Source organism: Scyliorhinus torazame, chromosome 14 (assembly GCF_047496885.1).
Source record: "Scyliorhinus torazame isolate Kashiwa2021f chromosome 14, sScyTor2.1, whole genome shotgun sequence".
Lineage (NCBI taxonomy): Eukaryota > Metazoa > Chordata > Chondrichthyes > Carcharhiniformes > Scyliorhinidae > Scyliorhinus > Scyliorhinus torazame.
Genome location: NC_092720.1, coordinates 228,928,697 through 228,947,248, shown reverse-complemented (window position 1 = coordinate 228,947,248; position 18,552 = coordinate 228,928,697). Strand labels below are relative to the sequence as shown.

General features: G+C 56.7%; 1 protein-coding gene across 1 annotated transcript in view; it reads right to left on the bottom strand.

Moving 5' to 3' along the window:
* Positions 1–18,552, bottom strand: part of ercc6l (excision repair cross-complementation group 6-like) — a 31,985-nt gene that overhangs the window by 3,748 nt on the left and 9,685 nt on the right. The window contains 3 exon segments of the mRNA XM_072475830.1: positions 495–926; positions 13,158–14,367; positions 14,369–14,418. Of these exon segments, the coding sequence (XP_072331931.1) occupies positions 495–926; positions 13,158–14,367; positions 14,369–14,418 (1,692 nt within the window).

Genomic DNA, 18,552 nt, shown 5'->3' with positions numbered 1-18,552 from the left:
GCTCCAAGGGCCAGTGCAGACTCGATGGGCTGAATGGCCTCCTTCTGCACTGTAAATTCTATGATTCTATGAAGGAAGGCTACATGATGGTAACGGAGTGATTACATCATCGAATTTACAATGCAGGAGGAGGCCATTTAGCCTATCGAGTGTGCACCGGCCCTTGGAAATAGAACCATACTCAAGCCCACATCTCCACCCTATCCCTGTAATACCACCCAACCTTTTTTTGGACACTCAGGGCAATTTATCATGGCCAATCCACCTAACCTGTACATCTTTGGACTGTGGGAGGAAACCGGAGCACCCGGAGGAAACCCACGCAGACACAGGGAGAAAGTGCAGACTCGATGCAGTGACACAGCCGGGAATCGAACCTGGGACCCTGGCGCTGTCAAGCAACAGTGCTATCACTGCACAAGTAACCCGGAGAACGTTAGCCGCACCCAAGAACAGTCTCCAGAAGCACGAAGTCCAAGGGAGCAGAGTCTTACCTGTATTCCGAATTGTCAGAGGCTCCCGGGGTCTGTGCAGCCAGGCCGGCTGGGTATCAGTCTGGATATTCTGCCCTAGCTGCACCTGGAGCTGTGACTCCGCCGTCACCAACTCCTGGGCTTTCTGTACGCGTTGCCGGATGTAATCCCGAGCCTGGGGGTCATTCACAGAGTTTTCCTCGTCGGAGGCAACGTCCTGGGAGAAAACGAGGTCGTGGTCCGTCACTCCGAACATCTCGAGGGTGTGCAGGAAGGCAATGTGCTGGTCCAGCACACTGTCCGTCCGTCTCTGGCTGGAGTGCATGGACTGCAGCTGCCTCTGGGTGCTCGACGTCCTGGGGTCCTCCAGTATAAACAATTCCCTCAGCTCCTGGCTGCTGAAGTAACGAAAGGGATTCTTCTTCTCTCCGACTGACTGACGAACTAGCGAGTCTACCAACAACAATAAAAAGGAAAGAGTGATTACCGAAGTTCGTGCCCCATAACGTAATCATTAAAGGCTGCTGGGGGAGGGGGGGTTATACGCTTGGAATCAGTGACCATAACATGGTAGAATCGAGCATTCAGTTTGAGAGTGAGAAACGTGGTTCAGAAACAACTGCGCTAATTACAAAGGAAAGAGAGGAGCGTTCGCTGGACTGCACTGGGAAAGGAGTTTAGCAGGAAAGCTGGTTGATCAGACTCACAACAAAAATACATCTGTGAGGAAGGGGATAAAGCAACCATGGTTAACCAAAGAAGTGAAGGATAGTAATAAACTGGAAGGAGAAAAAAAACAATATAGCAACGATTAGAAGTAAGCCACGTGGACTGGGAAAGTTTTTTAAAAACCAACAAAAGATGACCAAATAGAAATAATAGGGAGAAGATAAACCAGGCTTGTCCCAAACCCGGCCCACAAGGCTCCTCGCCCCCAGACGATGGCTGGAGTGTGGAACCCGTTGCCTGAGGCAGAGACCCGTGCAGTTGCACTGCCATAGCCTCCTTGACTAGGGCCAAGCACCGGAAAATGGGATTAGTGTGGTCAGATCTTTGACTGGCATGGACACGATGGGCTGAATGGCCTTCTTTTGTGCTGCAATGGTCCACGAATTAAGTAAATAATTTGCGTCGGTCTTCGTGGTGGAAGACACTAATAATATTCCCAAAACACTAAATCCAGCAGCGGAAGGTGGGGTGGAAATAAATACAATAAAAATCACCAGGGGAAAAAGTACTCGGGCAAACTATTGGGGCTCAAGGCCGACAAGTCCCCTGGACCGGGTGGGTTGCATTCCAGGATATGAAAGGAAGAAGCTACAGAGATGATGGATGCACTGGTAGTAATCGTCCAAGAATTCATACATTCTGGAAAAGTCCCAAAGGATTGGGAAGTAGGTAACTATCAGCCAGTTAGCTTAACATCCGTCACTGGGAAAATGATTTTGAGTCCGTTATAAAGGATGTCACAGCAGAGCGTAAGCAGTCATGATGGGGAAATCATGCCTGACACATTTGTTAGAATTCCCCGAGGTGATAACGAGCAGGATCGATAACGGGGAACCAGTAGATGTAATGTACTTGGATTTCCAAAAAGCATTCAATAAGGTATCGCACAAAAGGCTATTTAATGAGAAGAGTCTGTGGTGTTGGGGTGTGTAGTATGTTAGCAAGGATGGAGGATTGGCTAGACTAACTCATGGAAGACAGATAAAGGTGCATTTTCAGGGTGGCAACCTGTAACCAGTGGCCACAATTATTTACAATATAGATTTAGGGTAAGGGGTGGGAGATTTAGAGGGGATTAAGGAAAAAGCTTCTCACCCAGAGGGTGGTGGGAATCTGGAACTTGCTGCCTGAAAAGGGTGGTAGAGGCAGGAACCCTCACATTGAAGTGGTTAAATGAGCAGTTGACACTCCGTAGCAGACAAGGCTCCGGCCCACGTGCTGGAAAATGGGATGAGACTAGATTTGATGGCCGGCAGACACGATGTGCTGTAAAGCCCTACGATTCTAATATACATAAATGACTTGGCCGAGGGAAGTGAATGTTCCATTGCCAAGTATGTGAATGACACAAACAGGTGGGAAGGCAAGTGGTGAGGATGACACAAAGAATCTACAGCGGGATATCAACAGGTTAAGTGAAGGGGTAAAAAAGTGACAGATAAATTATAACTTAGGAAAATGTGAAGTTATGTATGACCTTTGGTAGGAAGAATAAAGAAGCTGAATGTTATTAGAAATGGAGAGAGATTGCAGAAAGCTGCAGCACTGAGGGATTGGGGGGGTCCTCGTGTATAAATCACAAAAGGCTAGCACGCAGGTTCAGCAGGTCATCGGGAAGGTAAATGGAACGTTGGTCTTTATTTCAATGGGAATGGAGAATAAAAATAGAGAAGTCCTGCTAAAACTATACAAGGCTCTAGTTAGACCTCACCCAGAATACGGTGACCAGTTTTAGTCCCCTTATCTAAGGAGAGATATACTGGCCATGGAGGCAGCCCAGAGACGGTTCACTTGTTCGCTCCGGGTTAGGGAGGGATTTCCTTATGAGGAGAGGTTGAGTAGGTTGGGCCTGTACTCATTGGAGGTTAGAAGAATGAGGGGCGACCTTATTGATACATATCGGATTCTCAAGATATAGGAGCAGAATTAGGCCACTCGGCCCATCGAATCTGCTCCGCCATTCAATCATGGCTGATATTTTTTCATCCCCATTCTCCTGCCTTCTCCCCATAACCCCCGACCCCCTTATTAATCAAGAACCTATCTATCCCTGTCTTAAATGTATTCCGTGATTTGGCCTCCACAGCCTTCTGCGGCTACCCTTACAGGTGGGATGATGAGATGATGTTTCCCCTCGTGGGAGAGTCTAGAAATAGGGGGCACGGTTTAAAAAAAGGAGCATCCCATTGAAGACAGAGATGAGGAGGATTTTCTTCTCAAAGGGTCATTTGTCTTTGGAAATCTCTACCCCAGAGAGCTGGGTCATTCAGTATATCCAAGGCTGAGGTACGATTTTTGATTGACATGGGAATCAAAAGTTATGACAAGTGGGTAGGAGAGGGTTTACGATATCAGATGAGCCATGACCTTACTGACTGGCAGAGCAAGTTTGAGGGGCCTCCTCTGACCCCTATTCATAGAATCACGAGTGCAGAAGGTGGCCATTCAGCCCATCGAGTCTGCACCGACCTTCTGAAAGAGGACCCTACACCCAGGCCCACTCCCGGTCCTATCCCCAAAACCCCACCAAAACTACACATCTTTGGACTGTGAGGAAACTCACGCAGACACGCAACTCCATGGTCAATTGAGGCTGGATTTGAACCCTGGTCCCTGTGTACGGGTAGGCAACAGTGCTAACCACCCTACCTTCTGATCTGCATTATGACTATCACTTTTCCACAGATTCGATGGGGCGAATGGCCTTCGGTTCTCAATGAATCTTTCAGAGATTGTATTGTCATGGAATGCAACCTCCCAATCCGAGATAGACATTTTAACATGGCACAAAACACGGCTGGCTGTGTTGTTCAGCCAGGGAGGGTCAAAGCGCAGAAGTGCAATAGACATAGGGGCTCCTTAGTCAGGGGCACAGATAGGCACTTCTGTAGTCGGGAAAGACACTCCGGGATGGTGTGTTGCCTCCCTGGTGCCAGGGATGGCACTGATCGGCTCAAGGGCATTGAAGGGGGAGGGCAATGAGGCAGAGGTCATGATACATGTTGGTCCCAATGACATAGGTAGAAAGAGGATGAGGTCTTGCATCAAGAACTCAGGGAGCTAGGCTGCACACTAAAAGGCAGGATCTCTCGGGTTGTAATATCTGGATTACTCCCAGTGCCCGCGCGCTGGTGAGTATAGAAATAGAATAGCGCAGATGAATGCGTGACTTAAAAGAGTCGGTGCAGGAGAGAGAGTTTTCGATTCCTGGAACACTGGGTCAGTTTCTGGGAGGGTGGGACTTGTCCAAGTGGGACGGCCTACATCTGAACCAGAGAGGGACTGATATCCTCGTTAGCGGGTTTGCTAGTGCTTTTGGAGGAGTTTAAACTAATTCAGCAGGGGGAGGGGTCGCAGACTGTTAGGAGGATCGGGACGCAGACCAATGCAGAATAGGGACACAGTATATCGCATGATACACAATCAGGTCAGAGGGAATACAGCGGCAGTAAGTTTCAGGAGAGTAAGGCAAGGCTGATTGGCCTCTACTTTAATGCACGGAGTATTACAGGTAAAACGGATGAATTAAGGGCGAGGGTTGACCAGTGGAATTATGATACAGCAGCCATCACGGAGACATGGTTGAGGGAGGGGCAGGATTGGCAGCTTAACATCCCGGGATTTTTCATAGAATTTACAGTGCAGAAGGAGGCCATTCGGCCCATCGAGTCTGCACCGGCTCTTGGAAAGAGCACCCTACCCAAGGTCAACACCTCCACCCTATCCCCATAACCCAGTAACCCCACCCAGCACTAAGGGCAATTTTGGACACGAAGGGCAATTTATCACGGCCAATCCACCTAACCTGCACGTCTTTGGACTGTGGGAGGAAACCGGAGCACCTGGAGGAAACCCACGCAGACACGGGGAGAACGTGCAGACTCCGCACAGACAAGCCAAGCTGGAATCGAACCTGGGACCTGGGACCCTGGAGCTATGAAGCAATTATGCTATCCACAATGCTGCCCAAAATCTTCAGGCGGGACCGGGGAGGGGGCCAAAGAGGGGGAGGCATTGCACTATCAGTTAAGGAGTCAATTACTGCAGGAAGGAGAGGTGATATCTTAGGGGTGGCGTTAAATGAAGCTTTTGTGGGTAGAGTTTAGGGATAAGAAGGAGACAGCCACATTGCTCAGTGTTTATTACAGACCCCCAGATAGTCGGCGGGAAATCGAGGAGCAAATATGTGTGCAATTTGCAGAAGTGTGTAAAAATAATAATAGGGTAATTATAGTGGGTGGTTTCAACGTTCCCAACATTAACTGGGATAGTCATTGTGTTGTGGGCTTAGATGGAGCAGGGTTTGTAAAATGTATAGAGAACTTTTTAGCTCAACATGTGGAATGGCGAACAAGGGATGGTGCGGCACTGGACCTCATTCTGGGGAATGAAGCGGGACAGTTGGTGGATGTGATGGTGGGGAGCATTTTAGTGATAGCGACCATAACACAGGGTAATGCAAGTTTGTTATGGACAGGGAAATAGACAAATTGCAGAAATAGGTCTTGGATTTGGGAGAGGGCAGACTTTAGTAAAATAGCAGGATCTGCTCACGGTAGATTGGAATGTTACTGGTGGAGAGATCTATAGAAAGAGGAGTGGGAGCTGTTCAAAGAGGAATTGGGGAGGGGACAGGCCCAACATGTTCCCTCTAGGGTAATAGGAAGGAGTAACAAGCTCAGAGAACCATGGATGACCAGAGATATTCATGGTACAATGAGGAGGAAGTGAGGCTGTTAATAAGTACAAGGGGAGCAAATCAACAGAGACTTTAGTGTAGTACAGAAAGTGCGGAATGGAGTTTACGAAAGCAATTAGAGAGCAGAGGGGATGAGAAAGTGCTGGCTGGTAAAAGTAGGGAAAATGCCAAGGTATTCTATAAGTATATCAATGGGAAGATGATAAGTAGGGTCCATTCGGGACTGAGGGGGGAATCTGTAGGTGGAGCCAGTGGACATTGGTCGGGTATTAAATGAATATTTCACAACTGTCTTCCCCCAAGAGAATGAGGCAGATATGGAGCTCGGGGAGAGAGACTGAGAGGTTATTGAGCAAGTTGTCACAGGGAGGGACAAGGTATTGGAGGTGTTGGCAGACAAAGGTGGGGAAATCTCCTATTCTGGACGAATGGTGTTCCAGGTTGCTGTGGGAGGCAAGGGAGGAGATTGCAGGGGCCCTGATCCAAATGTTTAATTCTTCTCTGTCCACGGGAGAGGTGCCCGAGGATTGGAGAACAGCGAATGTGGTCCCACTATTTAAGAAAGGCTGTAGGGATCAGCCAGGGAACGACAGGCCAGTGAGTCTCACCTCAGGTGGGGAAACTAATGGAGAAAATTCAGAAGGAGAATCTATCTCCACTTGGAGAGACGAGGTTTGATCAGGAATAGTCAGCATGGCTTTGTCACAGGGAGGGCATGACAAACAAATCTGATTGAATTTTTTGAGCACATGTCTGAGTGTAGATGAGGGTAGTGCAGTTGATGTAGTTTACATGGATTTCAGCAAAGCCTTTGACAAGGTCCCACATGAAAGATTTATAAAGAAGGCATGGAATACAGGGGAACTTGAGAAGGTGAAGTAAAAATTGGTTCAGCTGTAGGAGACCGAGGGCGATGACCGACGGCTGCGTTAGTGACTGGAAGCCAGTATCCAGGGGGCGTACCACAGGGATCTGTGCTGGGCCCCTATTGTTTCTCATTTATATAAATGACTGAGATGACGATGTGGGGGTCGGATCAGTAAGTTTGTGGATGACACAAAGATTGTCCGGGTGGTTAACAGTGAGGCTGAGTGTCTTGGGTTACAGGAAGATATTGACGGGATGGTCAAATGGGTGGATAAGTGGGAGATGGAATTTAACCCTGAAACGTGCGAGGTGATGCACTCTGGAAGGAGGAACACGACAAGGAAATATTAAATGAGCGGCCTGACACTGGGAAGTTCCCAGGAACAGAGGGACCTTGGCGAGTTTGTCCACAGATCTCTGAAGGCAGAAGGGCAGGTTAATAGGGGGGTGAAAAAGGCACATCGGACACTCGCTTTTATCAATCGTGGCAGAGATTACAACAGCAGGGGGTCATGGTGGAGTTGTATAGAAACTTGGTGAGGCCACAGCGGGAGCACTGTGTGCAGTTCTGGTCGCCACATTATAGGAAGGATGTGATTGCGCTGGAGGGGGTGCAGGGGAGATTCACCAGGATGGTGCCTGGGATGGAACATTTCAGTTATGAAGAGAGGTTGAACAGGCTTGGGTTGTTTTCACTGGAGGAGAGAAGACTGAGGGGCGACCTGATCGAGATGTACAAGATTGAACAGCTGTTCCCCTTAGTCGAAGGTGGGCTAAACAGCTGGCTTGTAATGCAGAACAAGGCCAGCAGCACGGTTCAATTCCCGTACCGGCCTCCTCGAACAGGCGCCGGAATGTGGCGACTAGGGGCTTTTCACAGTAACTTCATTGAAGCCTACTTGTGACTATAAGCAATTATTATTATTAAAGGTCAGTAACACAAGTTCAAGGTGAGGGATGGGAGGTTCGGGGGGATTTGAGGAAAAGCTGTGTTCCCCAGAGGGTGGTGAGGGTGTGGAACGCTCTGCCTGGGAAGGGGGGGGGGGGGGGAAGAGGCGGGCCTGGAACGCTCTGTCTGGGAGGGGGGGGGGAGGGGGTCTGGAACGCTCTGTCTGGGAGGGTGGTGAGGGTCTGGAACGCTCTGTCTGGGAGGGGGTGAGGGGGGTCTGGAACGCTCTGTCTGGGAGGGGGGGGGGGTCTGGATCGCTCTGCCTGGGAGGGTGGTGAGGGTCTGGAACGCTCTGCCTGGGGGGGGGGGGGGGGGGGGGGGGAGGAAAGAGGGTCTGGAACGATCTGTCTGGGGGGGGGGGGGGGGGAGAAGAGGGTCTGAACGCTCTGCCTGGGGGGGGGGGGGGGGAGGGTCTGGAACGCTCTGTCTGGGAGGGGGGAGGGGGTCTGGAACGCTCTGTCTGGGAGGGGGGGAGAGGGTCTGGAACGCTCTGTCTGGGAGGAGGGGAGAGGGTCTGGAACGCTCTGTCTGGGAGGAGGGGAGAGGGTCTGGAACGCGCTGCCTGGGAGGGTGGTGAGGGTCTGGAACGCTCTGTCTGGGAGGAGGGGAGAGGGTCTGGAATGCTCTGTCTGGGAGGGGGTCTGGAACGCTCTGTCTGGGAGGGTGGCGAGGGTCTGGAACGCTCTGTCTGGGGGGGGGGGGGGAAAAGAGGGTCTGGAACGCTCTGCCTGGAAGGGGGGGGGGGGGGGGGGGGGGGAGAGAGGGTCTGGAACGCTCTGTCTGGGAGGGTGGTGAGGGTCTGGAACGCTCTGCCTGGGAGGGTGGTGAGGGTCTGGAACGCTCTGCCTGGGAGGGGGGGGGGGGAGAGAGGGTCTGGAACGCTCTGTCTGGGAGGGTGGTGAGGGTCTGGAACGCTCTGTCTGGGAGGAGGGGAGAGGGTCTGGAACGCTTTGCCTGGGAGGGTGGTGAGGGTCTGGAACGCTCTGTCTGGGAGGGTGGTGAGGGTCTGGAACGCTCTGTCTGGGAGGGTGGTGAGGGTCTGGAACGCTCTGTCTGGGAGGAGGGGAGAGGGTCTGGAACGCTTTGCCTGGGAGGGTGGTGAGGGTCTGGAACGCTCTGTCTGGGAGGGTGGTGAGGGTCTGGAACGCTCTGCCTGGGAGGGGGGGGGGGGGGGGGGAAAGAGAGGGTCTGGAACGCTCTGTCTGGGAGGGTGGTGAGGGTCTGGAACGCTCTGCCTGGGAGGGGGGGGAGGGGGGGGGAAAGAGAGGGTCTGGAACGCTCTGTCTGGGAGGGTGGTGAGGGTCTGGAACGCTCTGTCTGGGAGGAGGGGAGAGGGTCTGGAACGCTCTGCCTGGGAGGGGGTGGGAGAGGCGGGTTGCCTCACACCCAAGGTACCTGGATGACATTCGAGGCTAAAGGCCAAGTGTGAGCAAGTGGGTTTCGGAGGCAGACCAGGTACCGTCCATGCGGCGCTGCAGACTCAATGGGCTGAAGGGCCTTTACTTTTAAAATAAATTTAGTGCCAATCCCCCCCCCCCCCCCCCCCCAATTCAGGGACAATTTAGCGTGGCCAATCCACCTAACCTACATATCGTTTGGGTTGTGGGGTGAAACCCACGCAGACACGGGGAGAATGTGCAAACGCCACACGGACAGTGACCCAGAGCCGGGATCGAACCCGGGACCTCAGCGCCGTGAGGCAGCAGTGCTAACCCACTGCGCCACCGTGCCGCCCCAAAGGGCCTTTTCTGCACTGTATTCTTCTGTGATTCTGTGAAAACATACAGACATTTATTCCCAACTTCCGGATGTACCTACACCACCACAGCAAAAAGCCTCTCGTTGATCAGGAACAAACCACACAGTAAATCCCCAAAATAAAAATCAAAGAGACTGGAAATACGCAGCTGGTCTGGGAGAGCGAGAGAGAGCGAAAGAGAGCGCGAGAGAGAGAGCGCGAGCGAAAGAGAGCGAGCGAGCGCGAGCGAAAGAGAGCGATGCGAGCGCGAGCGAAAGAGAGCGAGCGAGAGCGAAAGAGAGCGAGCGAGCGCGAGCGAAAGAGAGCGAGCGAGCGCGAGCGAAAGAGAGCGAGCGAGCGCGAGCGAAAGAGAGCGAGCGAGCGCGAGCGAAAGAGAGCGAGCGAGCGCGAGCGAAAGAGAGCGAGCGAGCGCGAGCGAAAGAGAGCGAGCGAGCGCGAGCGAAAGAGAGCGAGCGAGCGCGAGCGAAAGAGAGCGAGCGAGCGCGAGCGAAAGAGAGCGAGCGAGCGCGAGCGAAAGAGAGCGAGCGAGCGCGAGCGAAAGAGAGCGAGCGAGCGCGAGCGAAAGAGAGCGAGCGAGCGCGAGCGAAAGAGAGCGAGCGAGCGCGAGCGAAAGAGAGCGAGCGAGCGCGAGCGAAAGAGAGCGAGCGAGCGCGAGCGAAAGAGAGCGAGCGAGCGCGAGCGAAAGAGAGCGAGCGAGCGCGAGCGAGCGAGCGCGAGCGAAAGAGAGCGAGCGAGCGCGAGCGAAAGAGAGCGAGCGAGCGCGAGCGAAAGAGAGCGAGCGAGCGCGAGCGAAAGAGAGCGAGCGAGCGCGAGCGAAAGAGAGCGAGCGAGCGCGAGCGAAAGAGAGCGAGCGAGCGCCGAGCGAAAGAGAGCGAAGCGAGCGCGAGCGAAAGAGAGCGAGCGCGAGCGAAAGAGAGCGAGCAGCGCGAGCGAAAGAGAGCGAGCGAGCGCGAGCGAAAGAGAGCGAGCGAGCGCGAGCGAAAGAGAGCGAGCGAGCGCGAGCGAAAGATGAGCGAAGCGAGCGCGAGCGAAAGAGAGCGAGCGAGCGCGAGGAAGAGAGCGAGCGAGCGCGAGCGAAAGAGAGCGAGCGAGCGCGAGCGAAAGAGAGCGCGAGCGCGAGCGAAAGAGCGAGCGCGAGCCACAGAGCGAGCGCGAGCCACAGAGCGAGCGCGAGCCACAGAGCGAGCGCGAGCCAGCAGAGCGAGCGCGAGCCACAGAGCGAGCGCGAGCCACAGAGCGAGCGCGAGCACAGAGCGAGCGCGAGCCACAGAGCGAGCGCGAGCACAGAGCGAGCGCGAGCCACAGAGCGAGCGCGAGCCACAGAGCGAGCGCGAGCCACAGAGCGAGCGCGAGCCACAGAGCGAGCGGAGCCACAGAGCGAGCGCGAGCCACAGAGCGAGCGCGAGCCACAGAGCGAGCGCGAGCCACAGAGCGAGCGCGAGCACAGAGCGAGCGCGAGCAGAGCGAGCGCGAGCCACAGAGCGAGCGCGAGCCACAGAGCGAGCGCGAGCCACAGAGCGAGCGCGAGCCACAGAGCGAGCGCGAGCCACAGAGCGAGCGCGAGCCACAGAGCGAGCGCGAGCCACAGAGCGAGCGCGAGCCACAGAGCGAGCGCGAGCCACAGAGCGAGCGCGAGCCACAGAGCGAGCGCGAGCCACAGAGCGAGCGCGAGCCACAGAGCGAGCGCGAGCCACAGAGCGAGCGCGAGCCACAGAGCGAGCGCGAGCCACAGAGCGAGCGCGAGCCACAGAGCGAGCGCGAGCACAGAGCGAGCGCGAGCCACAGAGCGAGCGCGAGCCACAGAGCGAGCGCGAGCCACAGAGCGAGCGCGAGCCACAGAGCGAGCGCGAGCCACAGAGCGAGCGCGAGCCACAGAGCGAGCGCGAGCCACAGAGCGAGCGCGAGCACAGAGCCAGAGCGGCGCGAGCCACAGAGCGAGCGCGAGCCACAGAGCGAGCGAGAGCCACAGAGCGAGCGCGAGCCACAGAGCGAGCGCAGAGCCACAGAGCGAGCGCGAGCCACAGAGCGAGCGCGAGCCACAGAGCGAGCGCGAGCCACAGAGCGAGCGCGAGCCACAGAGCGAGCGCGAGCCACAGAGCGAGCGAGAGCCACAGAGCGAGCGAGAGCCACAGAGCGAGCGAGAGCCACAGAGCGAGCGAGAGCCACAGAGCGAGCGAGAGCCACAGAGCGAGCGAGAGCCACAGAGCGAGCGAGAGCCACAGAGCGAGCGAGAGCCACAGAGCGAGCGAGAGCCACAGAGCGAGCGAGAGCCACAGAGCGAGCGAGAGCCACAGAGCGAGCGAGAGCCACAGAGCGAGCGAGAGCCACAGAGCGAGCGAGAGCCACAGAGCGAGCGAGAGCCACAGAGCGAGCGAGAGCCACAGAGCGAGCGAGAGCCACAGAGCGAGCGAGAGCCACAGAGCGAGCGAGAGCCACAGAGCGAGCGAGAGCCACAGAGCGAGCGAGAGCCACAGAGCGAGCGAGAGCCACAGAGCGAGCGAGAGCCACAGAGCGAGCGAGAGCCACAGAGCGAGCGAGAGCCACAGAGCGAGCGAGAGCCACAGAGCGAGCGAGAGCCACAGAGCGAGCGAGAGCCACAGAGCGAGCGAGAGCCACAGAGCGAGCGAGAGCCACAGAGCGAGCGAGCGCCACAGAGCGAGCGAGCGCCACAGAGCGAGCGAGCGCCACAGAGCGAGCGAGCGCGAGGGAGAAATAGCGAGAGTGAGAAAGAGCGAGAGGGAGAACGATCGCGCGAAAAAGTGAGGGAGAGAGCGATAGAGAGGAAAGGGTGAGAAGCAGTGACTGCTGCAGGTTAGAACTGGACACAGAATTGTTTCTCTCCACTGTCGCTGTCTAAACATTCCCACTTTTAACTTTGTCAGAGGTTTTCAGCACAGAAATGGCCCATCGTGCCTGAGCCAGTGAAAAACCACCCAACTATTCGAACCCCATTTCCCAACACTGGGCCCATAGCCGTGTCTGCCCTGGCATAGCGAGTACACGTCAAAATACTTCGGAAATGTTCTGAGGGTCTCTGCCTCCCCCACCCATTCAGGCAGCGAGTTCCACACTCCCACCACCCTCTGGGCTGAAAGACGTTTCCTCACATCCCCTCTAACCTGTCCCTTACCTTAAATCTCTGCCCCCTGGTCATTCACCCCTCCACCACGGGGAAAAGTTTCTTCCTGTCTCTCTGTGTCCTCATAATTTTATACGTCTCAATCATGTCCTCCCTCAGTCTCCTCTACTCTGAAGAAAACAATCCCGGTCTATCCAATCTCTCTTCAAAACTAAACTCCAGCCCAGGTAACATCCTGGTGAATCTCCTCTGCAGCCTTTCCAGTGGCTATCACATCCCTCCTGTAATGTGGATTCCAGAACTGCCCACAATACTCTCGCTGTGGCCTAACCAATGTTTCCCCGTTAATATATGGAGGGGCCGAGTGCGAGAGACGAAGAAATAGGATGGGGGTGGACTCTTCAGCCTCTCCTCCTCCCCCCCCCCCCCCCCCCGCCCCAAAGCAAGGTCCTGGCAGACCATCGACGTTTCGGCCCTATTCCCATATCTTTTCATTCATTTAACTATTCCCGTTAAATCTATGGATATAGTTTTGAAGATGTGCAAGCGATGGGGCATCCACGCCCCCCGGGGTTAGAGAAGGGTTCCCAGGCCGCTCTTACCTTTGAAGATTTGTCTCCTGTAGATTTTCTCCTCCACGCTGCCACAGGTCACCAGCCTGTAGATGACCACGTTGTCCGTCTGCCCGATCCTGTAGGCTCTGTCCACAGCCTGTGCGTCCGTCGCCGGGTTCCAGCTGGGGTCAAAGACCACCACGCGGGTAGCGGCGGTGAGGGTGAGGCCGACCCCGCCGACCTGGGTGGTAAGGAGGAAGACACAGTAGTCGGTGCGCCGCTGGAAAGCCTCGATTCTCCGCTGGCGCTCGGGCAGCGCCATGGTGCCATCTATGCGGGTGCAGGCGAAGCCCCTGTTAGTCAGGATGCGCTGGATGATGTCCAGCATCCTTCTCGACTGGGAGAAGACCAGCGTGCGCTTACCCTCCTCCCTCAGCTTGCCCAGCAGGCCCAGCAGGAAGACCAGCTTGCCCGACTCCTGAATCAGATCCTCATCGGGCACGTGGCTGACGTCATGCGAGGTGCCGTCGTCCTCGTCCACGCTGCTGCCGTCCAGGCCGAGCTGCTGGCAGATCCTGCGCGACAGGAGTCGCGGGTGGTCGCACAGCTTCTTCAGATTGGTCAGCTGCACCAGGGGCGAGCGCTTGGTCTGCAGCAGCTCCTGGACCTGCTCGGACGACACAAACTTGTGGTAGATGTCCTCCTGCACCGCACTCAGATACACCCAGACAATCAGGTCATTCTTCCTGGTCAGGCTCGGCATCTGGGCCCCTTCAGGAGAGCGACAATCCTCCACCTCGCTGCCGTTCTCCTGCGGGCTCTTCTGCATCAGCTGCACATTCTCCTTGGTTCGCCGCAAGAAATAGGGCTGGATGATCTTCATGAGGTTCTCGGAGATCCGAAGCCCCAGGGCTTTCTCGGCGGGTGTGGCGTCCTTCTCCCTCGCCCGGGTAATGGGGTTCTCGTACTCCATCTTGAACGTCTTGGCGGTGCCCAGCAGCGAGCCCTGGCAGGCAAAGTTGAAGAGCGACCACATCTCCTGCAGGTTGTTCTGGACTGGCGTGCCGGTTAAGAGGATGCGGTGCTTGGCCGGAATGGCGCTGGCGCACTTGGCCGTCTTGGAGGAGATGGTCTTGATCTTGTGCGCCTCGTCGAGAAGCAGGTAGTCCCAGGTGAACTCGCGACCGTTCAGGCTGGAGAGCTGCTGCCAGTTGTTAATCATCATTTGGTAGCTGGTGATCACCACCCCGCCTTTCCGCCTGCACCCTCTCCAGGCCTTTCGTCCGCTCGCTCTTGGTGCCGTGGAACTCTGGAAACAACAGGAATCTGTCACTGGCGATCTCTCCAAACGGCAGGAATCAAATCTCACCCCACACAATCAATTACTAACTTCGAGGCACACTCCCGTGGTCAGTACTGAGGGAGTGCCGCCACCGTCAGAGGGTCAGTACTGAGGGAGTGCCGCACTGTCAGGGGGGTCAGTACTGAGGGAGTGCCGCACTGTCAGGGGGTCAGTACTGAGGGAGTGCCGCACTGTCAGAGGGTCAGTACTGAGGGCGTGCCGCACCGTCAGAGGGGTCAGTACTGAGGGAGTGCCGCACTGTCAGGGGGGTCAGTACTGAGGGAGTGCTGCAACCGTCAGAGGGTCGGTACTGAGGGAGTGCCGCACTGTCAGAAGGTCAGTACTGAGGGAGTGCCGCACTGTCAGAGGGTCAGTACTGAGGGAGTGCTGCACTGTCAGAGGGTCAGTACTGAGGAAGTGCTGCACTGTCACAGGGTCAGTACTGAGGGAGTGCCGCACTGCCAGAGGGTCGGTACTGAGGGAGTGCTGCACTGGCCAGAGGGTCGGTACTGAGGGAGTGCTGCACTGCCAGAGGGTCCGTACTGAGGGAGTGCTGCACTGCCAGAGGGTCAGTACTGAGGGAGTGCCGCACTGTCAGAGGGTCAGTACTGAGGGATTGCCGCACCGTCAGAGGGTCAATACTGAGGGAGTGCCGCACCGTCAGAGGGTCAGTACTGAGGGAGCGCCGCACCGTCAGAGGGTCGGTACTGAGGGAGTGCCGACCCTCTGGCAGACCCTCTGGCATACTGACCCTCAGCACTGTCAGAGGGTCGGTACTGAGGGAGTGCTGCACTGCCAGAGGGTCAGTACTGAGGGAGTGCTGCACTGTCAGAGAGACAGTACAGAGGGAGTGCCGACCCTCTGCCGACCCTCTGGCATACTGACCCTCAGCACTGTCAGAGGGTCAGTACTGAGGGAGTGCCGCACTGTCAGAGGGTCAGTACTGAGGGAGTGCCGCACTGTCAGAGGGTCGGTACTGAGGGAGTGCTGCACTGCCAGAGGGTCAGTACTGAGGGAGTGCTGCACTGTCAGAGAGACAGTACAGAGGGAGTGCTGCACTGTCAGAGGGGACAGTGCTGAGGGAGTGCTGCACTGTCAGAGGGTCAATACTGAGGGAGTGTCGCACCGTCAGAGGGTCAGTACTGAGGGAGCGCCGCACCGTCAGAGGGTCGGTACTGAGGGAGTGCTGCACTGTCAGAGGGTCAGAACTGAGGGAGTGCCGCACTGCCAGAGGGTCGGTACTGAGGGAGTGCTGCACTGCCAGAGGGTCGGTACTGAGGGAGTGCTGCACTGCCAGAGGGTCCGTACTGAGGGAGTGCTGCACTGCCAGAGGGTCAGTACTGAGGGAGTGCTGCACTGCCAGAGGGTCAGTACTGAGGGAGTGCTGCACTGTCAGAGAGACAGTACAGAGGGAGTGCTGTACTGTCAGAGGGTCAGTGCTGAGGGAGTGCCGCACTGTCAGAGGGTCAGTGCTGAGGGAGTGCCGCACTGTCAGGGGGTCCGGTACTAAGGGAGTGCCGCACTGTCAGGGGGTCAGTACTGAGGGAGTGCTGCACTGTCAGAGGGTCAGTACTGAGGGAGTGCCGCACTGTCAGAGGGTCAGTACTGAGGGAGTGCCGCACTGTCAGAGGGTCAGTACTGAGGGAGTGCCGCAACCGTCAGAGGGTCAGTACTGAGGGAGTGCCGCACCGTCAGAGGGTCAGTACTGAGGGAGCGCCGCACCGTCAGAGGGTCAGTACTGAGGGGAGCACCGCACTGTCAGAGGGTCAGTACTGAGGGAGTGCCGCACCGTCAGAGGGTCAGTACTGAGGGAGCGCCGCACCGTTAGAGGGTCAGTACTGAGGGAGTGCCGCACCGTCAGAGGGTCAGTACTGAGGGAGCGCCGCACTGTCACAGGGTCGGTACTGAGGGAGTGCCGCACTGTCAGAGGGTCGGTACTGAGGGAGTGCCGCACTGTCAGAGGGTCGGTACTGAGGGAGTGCTGCACTGTCAGAGGGTCAGTACTGAAGGAGTGCCGCACCGTCAGAGGGTCAGTACTGAGGGAGTGCCGCACTGTCAGAGGGTCAGTACTGAGGGAGTGCCGCACCGTCAGAGGGTCGGTACTGAGGGAGTGCCACACTGTCAGAAGGTCAGTACTGAGGGAGTGCCGCACTGTCAGAGGGTCAGTACTGAGGGAGTGCTGCACTGTCAGAGGGTCAGTACTGAGGAAGTGCTGCACTGTCACAGGGTCAGTACTGAGGGAGTGCTGCACTGTCACAGGGTCAGTACTGAGGGAGTGCTGCACTGCCAGAGGGTCAGTACTGAGGGAGTGCTGCACTGTCAGAGAGACAGTACAGAGGGAGTGCTGCACTGTCAGAAGGTCAGTGCTGAGGGAGTGCCGCACTGTCAGAGGGTCAGTACTGAGGGAGCGCCGCACTGTCAGAGGGTCAGTACTGAGGGAGTGCCGCACCGTCAGAGGGTCAGTACTGAGGGAGCGCCGCACCGTTAGAGGGTCAGTACTGAGGGAGTGCCGCACCGTCAGAGGGTCAGTACTGAGGGAGCGCCGCACTGTCACAGGGTCCGTACTGAGGGAGTGCCACACTGTCAGAGGGTCGGTACTGAGGGAGTGCCGCACTGTCAGAGGGTCGGTACTGAGGGAGTGCTGCACTGCCAGAGGGTCGGTACTGAGGGAGTGCTGCACTGCCAGAGGGTCCGTACTGAGGGAGTGCCGCACTGTCAGAGGGTCAGTACTGAGGGAGTGCCGCACTGCCAGAGGGTCAGTACTGAGGGAGTGCCGCACTGTCAGAGGGTCAGTACTGAGGGAGTGCCGCACCGTCAGAGGGTCAATACTGAGGGAGTGCCGCACCGTCAGAGGGTCAGTACTGAGGGAGCGCCGCACCGTCAGAGGGTCGGTACTGAGGGAGTGCTGCACTGTCAGAGGGTCGGTACTGAGGGAGTGCTGCACTGCCAGAGGGTCAGTACTGAGGGAGTGCCGCACTGTCAGAGGGGTCAGTACTGAGGGAGTGCCGCACTGTCAGAGGGTCAGTACTGAGGGAGTGCCGCACTGTCAGAGGGTCAGTACTGAGAGAGTGCCGCACCGTCAGAGGGTCAGTACTGAGGGAGTGGCGCACCGTCAGAGGGTCAGTACTGAGGGAGCGCCGCACTGTCAGAGGGGTCAGTACTGAGGGAGTGCCGCACTGTCAGAGGGGTCAGTACTGAGGGAGTGCCGCACTGTCAGAGGGTCAGTACTGAGGGAGTTCCGCACTGTCAGAGGGTCGGTACTGAGGGGCGTGCTGCACTGTCAGAGGGTCAGTACTGAGGGCATGCTGCACTGTCAGAGGGTCAGTACTGAGGGAGTGCCGCACTGTCAGAGGGTGAGTTCTGAGGCTGCGCCGCACTGTCAGAGATTCAGTACGGAGGGAATGCTGCACTGTCAGAGGGTCAGTACTGAGGGAGTGCAGCACTGTCAGAGGGTCAGTACTGACGGAGTGCCGCACTGTCAGAGGGTCAGTACTAACGGAGTGCCGCACTGTCAGAGGGTCAGTACTGAGGGAGTGCCGCTCTGTCAGAGGGTCAGTACTGAGGGAGTGCTGCACTGTCAGAGGGTCAGTACTGAGGGAGTGCTGCACTGTCAGAGGGTCAGTAGTGAGGGAATGCCGCACTGTCAGAGGGTCAGTACTGAGGGGAGTGCTGCACTTTCAGAGGGTCAGTACGGAGGGAGCGCTGCACAGTCAGAGGGTCAGCAGTGAGCGAGTGCTCCCTTCCACGAATTCTTCCCCCAACCTCCCCATCACGCCTCATCCAGTCCTCTCCGATTTCCCACCCCCGTGCAGCACGACTTCTGCTCCCACGTTCCCGGCCTCCAATTCAAATCCCCACAGCACCTCCGTCCCCAATTCATTATCCACCTCGTCCCCGCCTTCTCCCTCCCCACTACCCTTCTGTGCCCACCTCCCCCCCTCTCTCCATCCCCCACTGACCCCACCTCACTCCCCTTCACTCTCACCCCCCTTCCCTCTCTCCGTCCCCCACCTCCCCCTCTCTCTTCCCTCTCTCCGTCCCCCACCTCCCCCTCTCTCCGTCCCCCACCTCCCCCTCTCTCTCCGTCCCCCACCTCCCCCT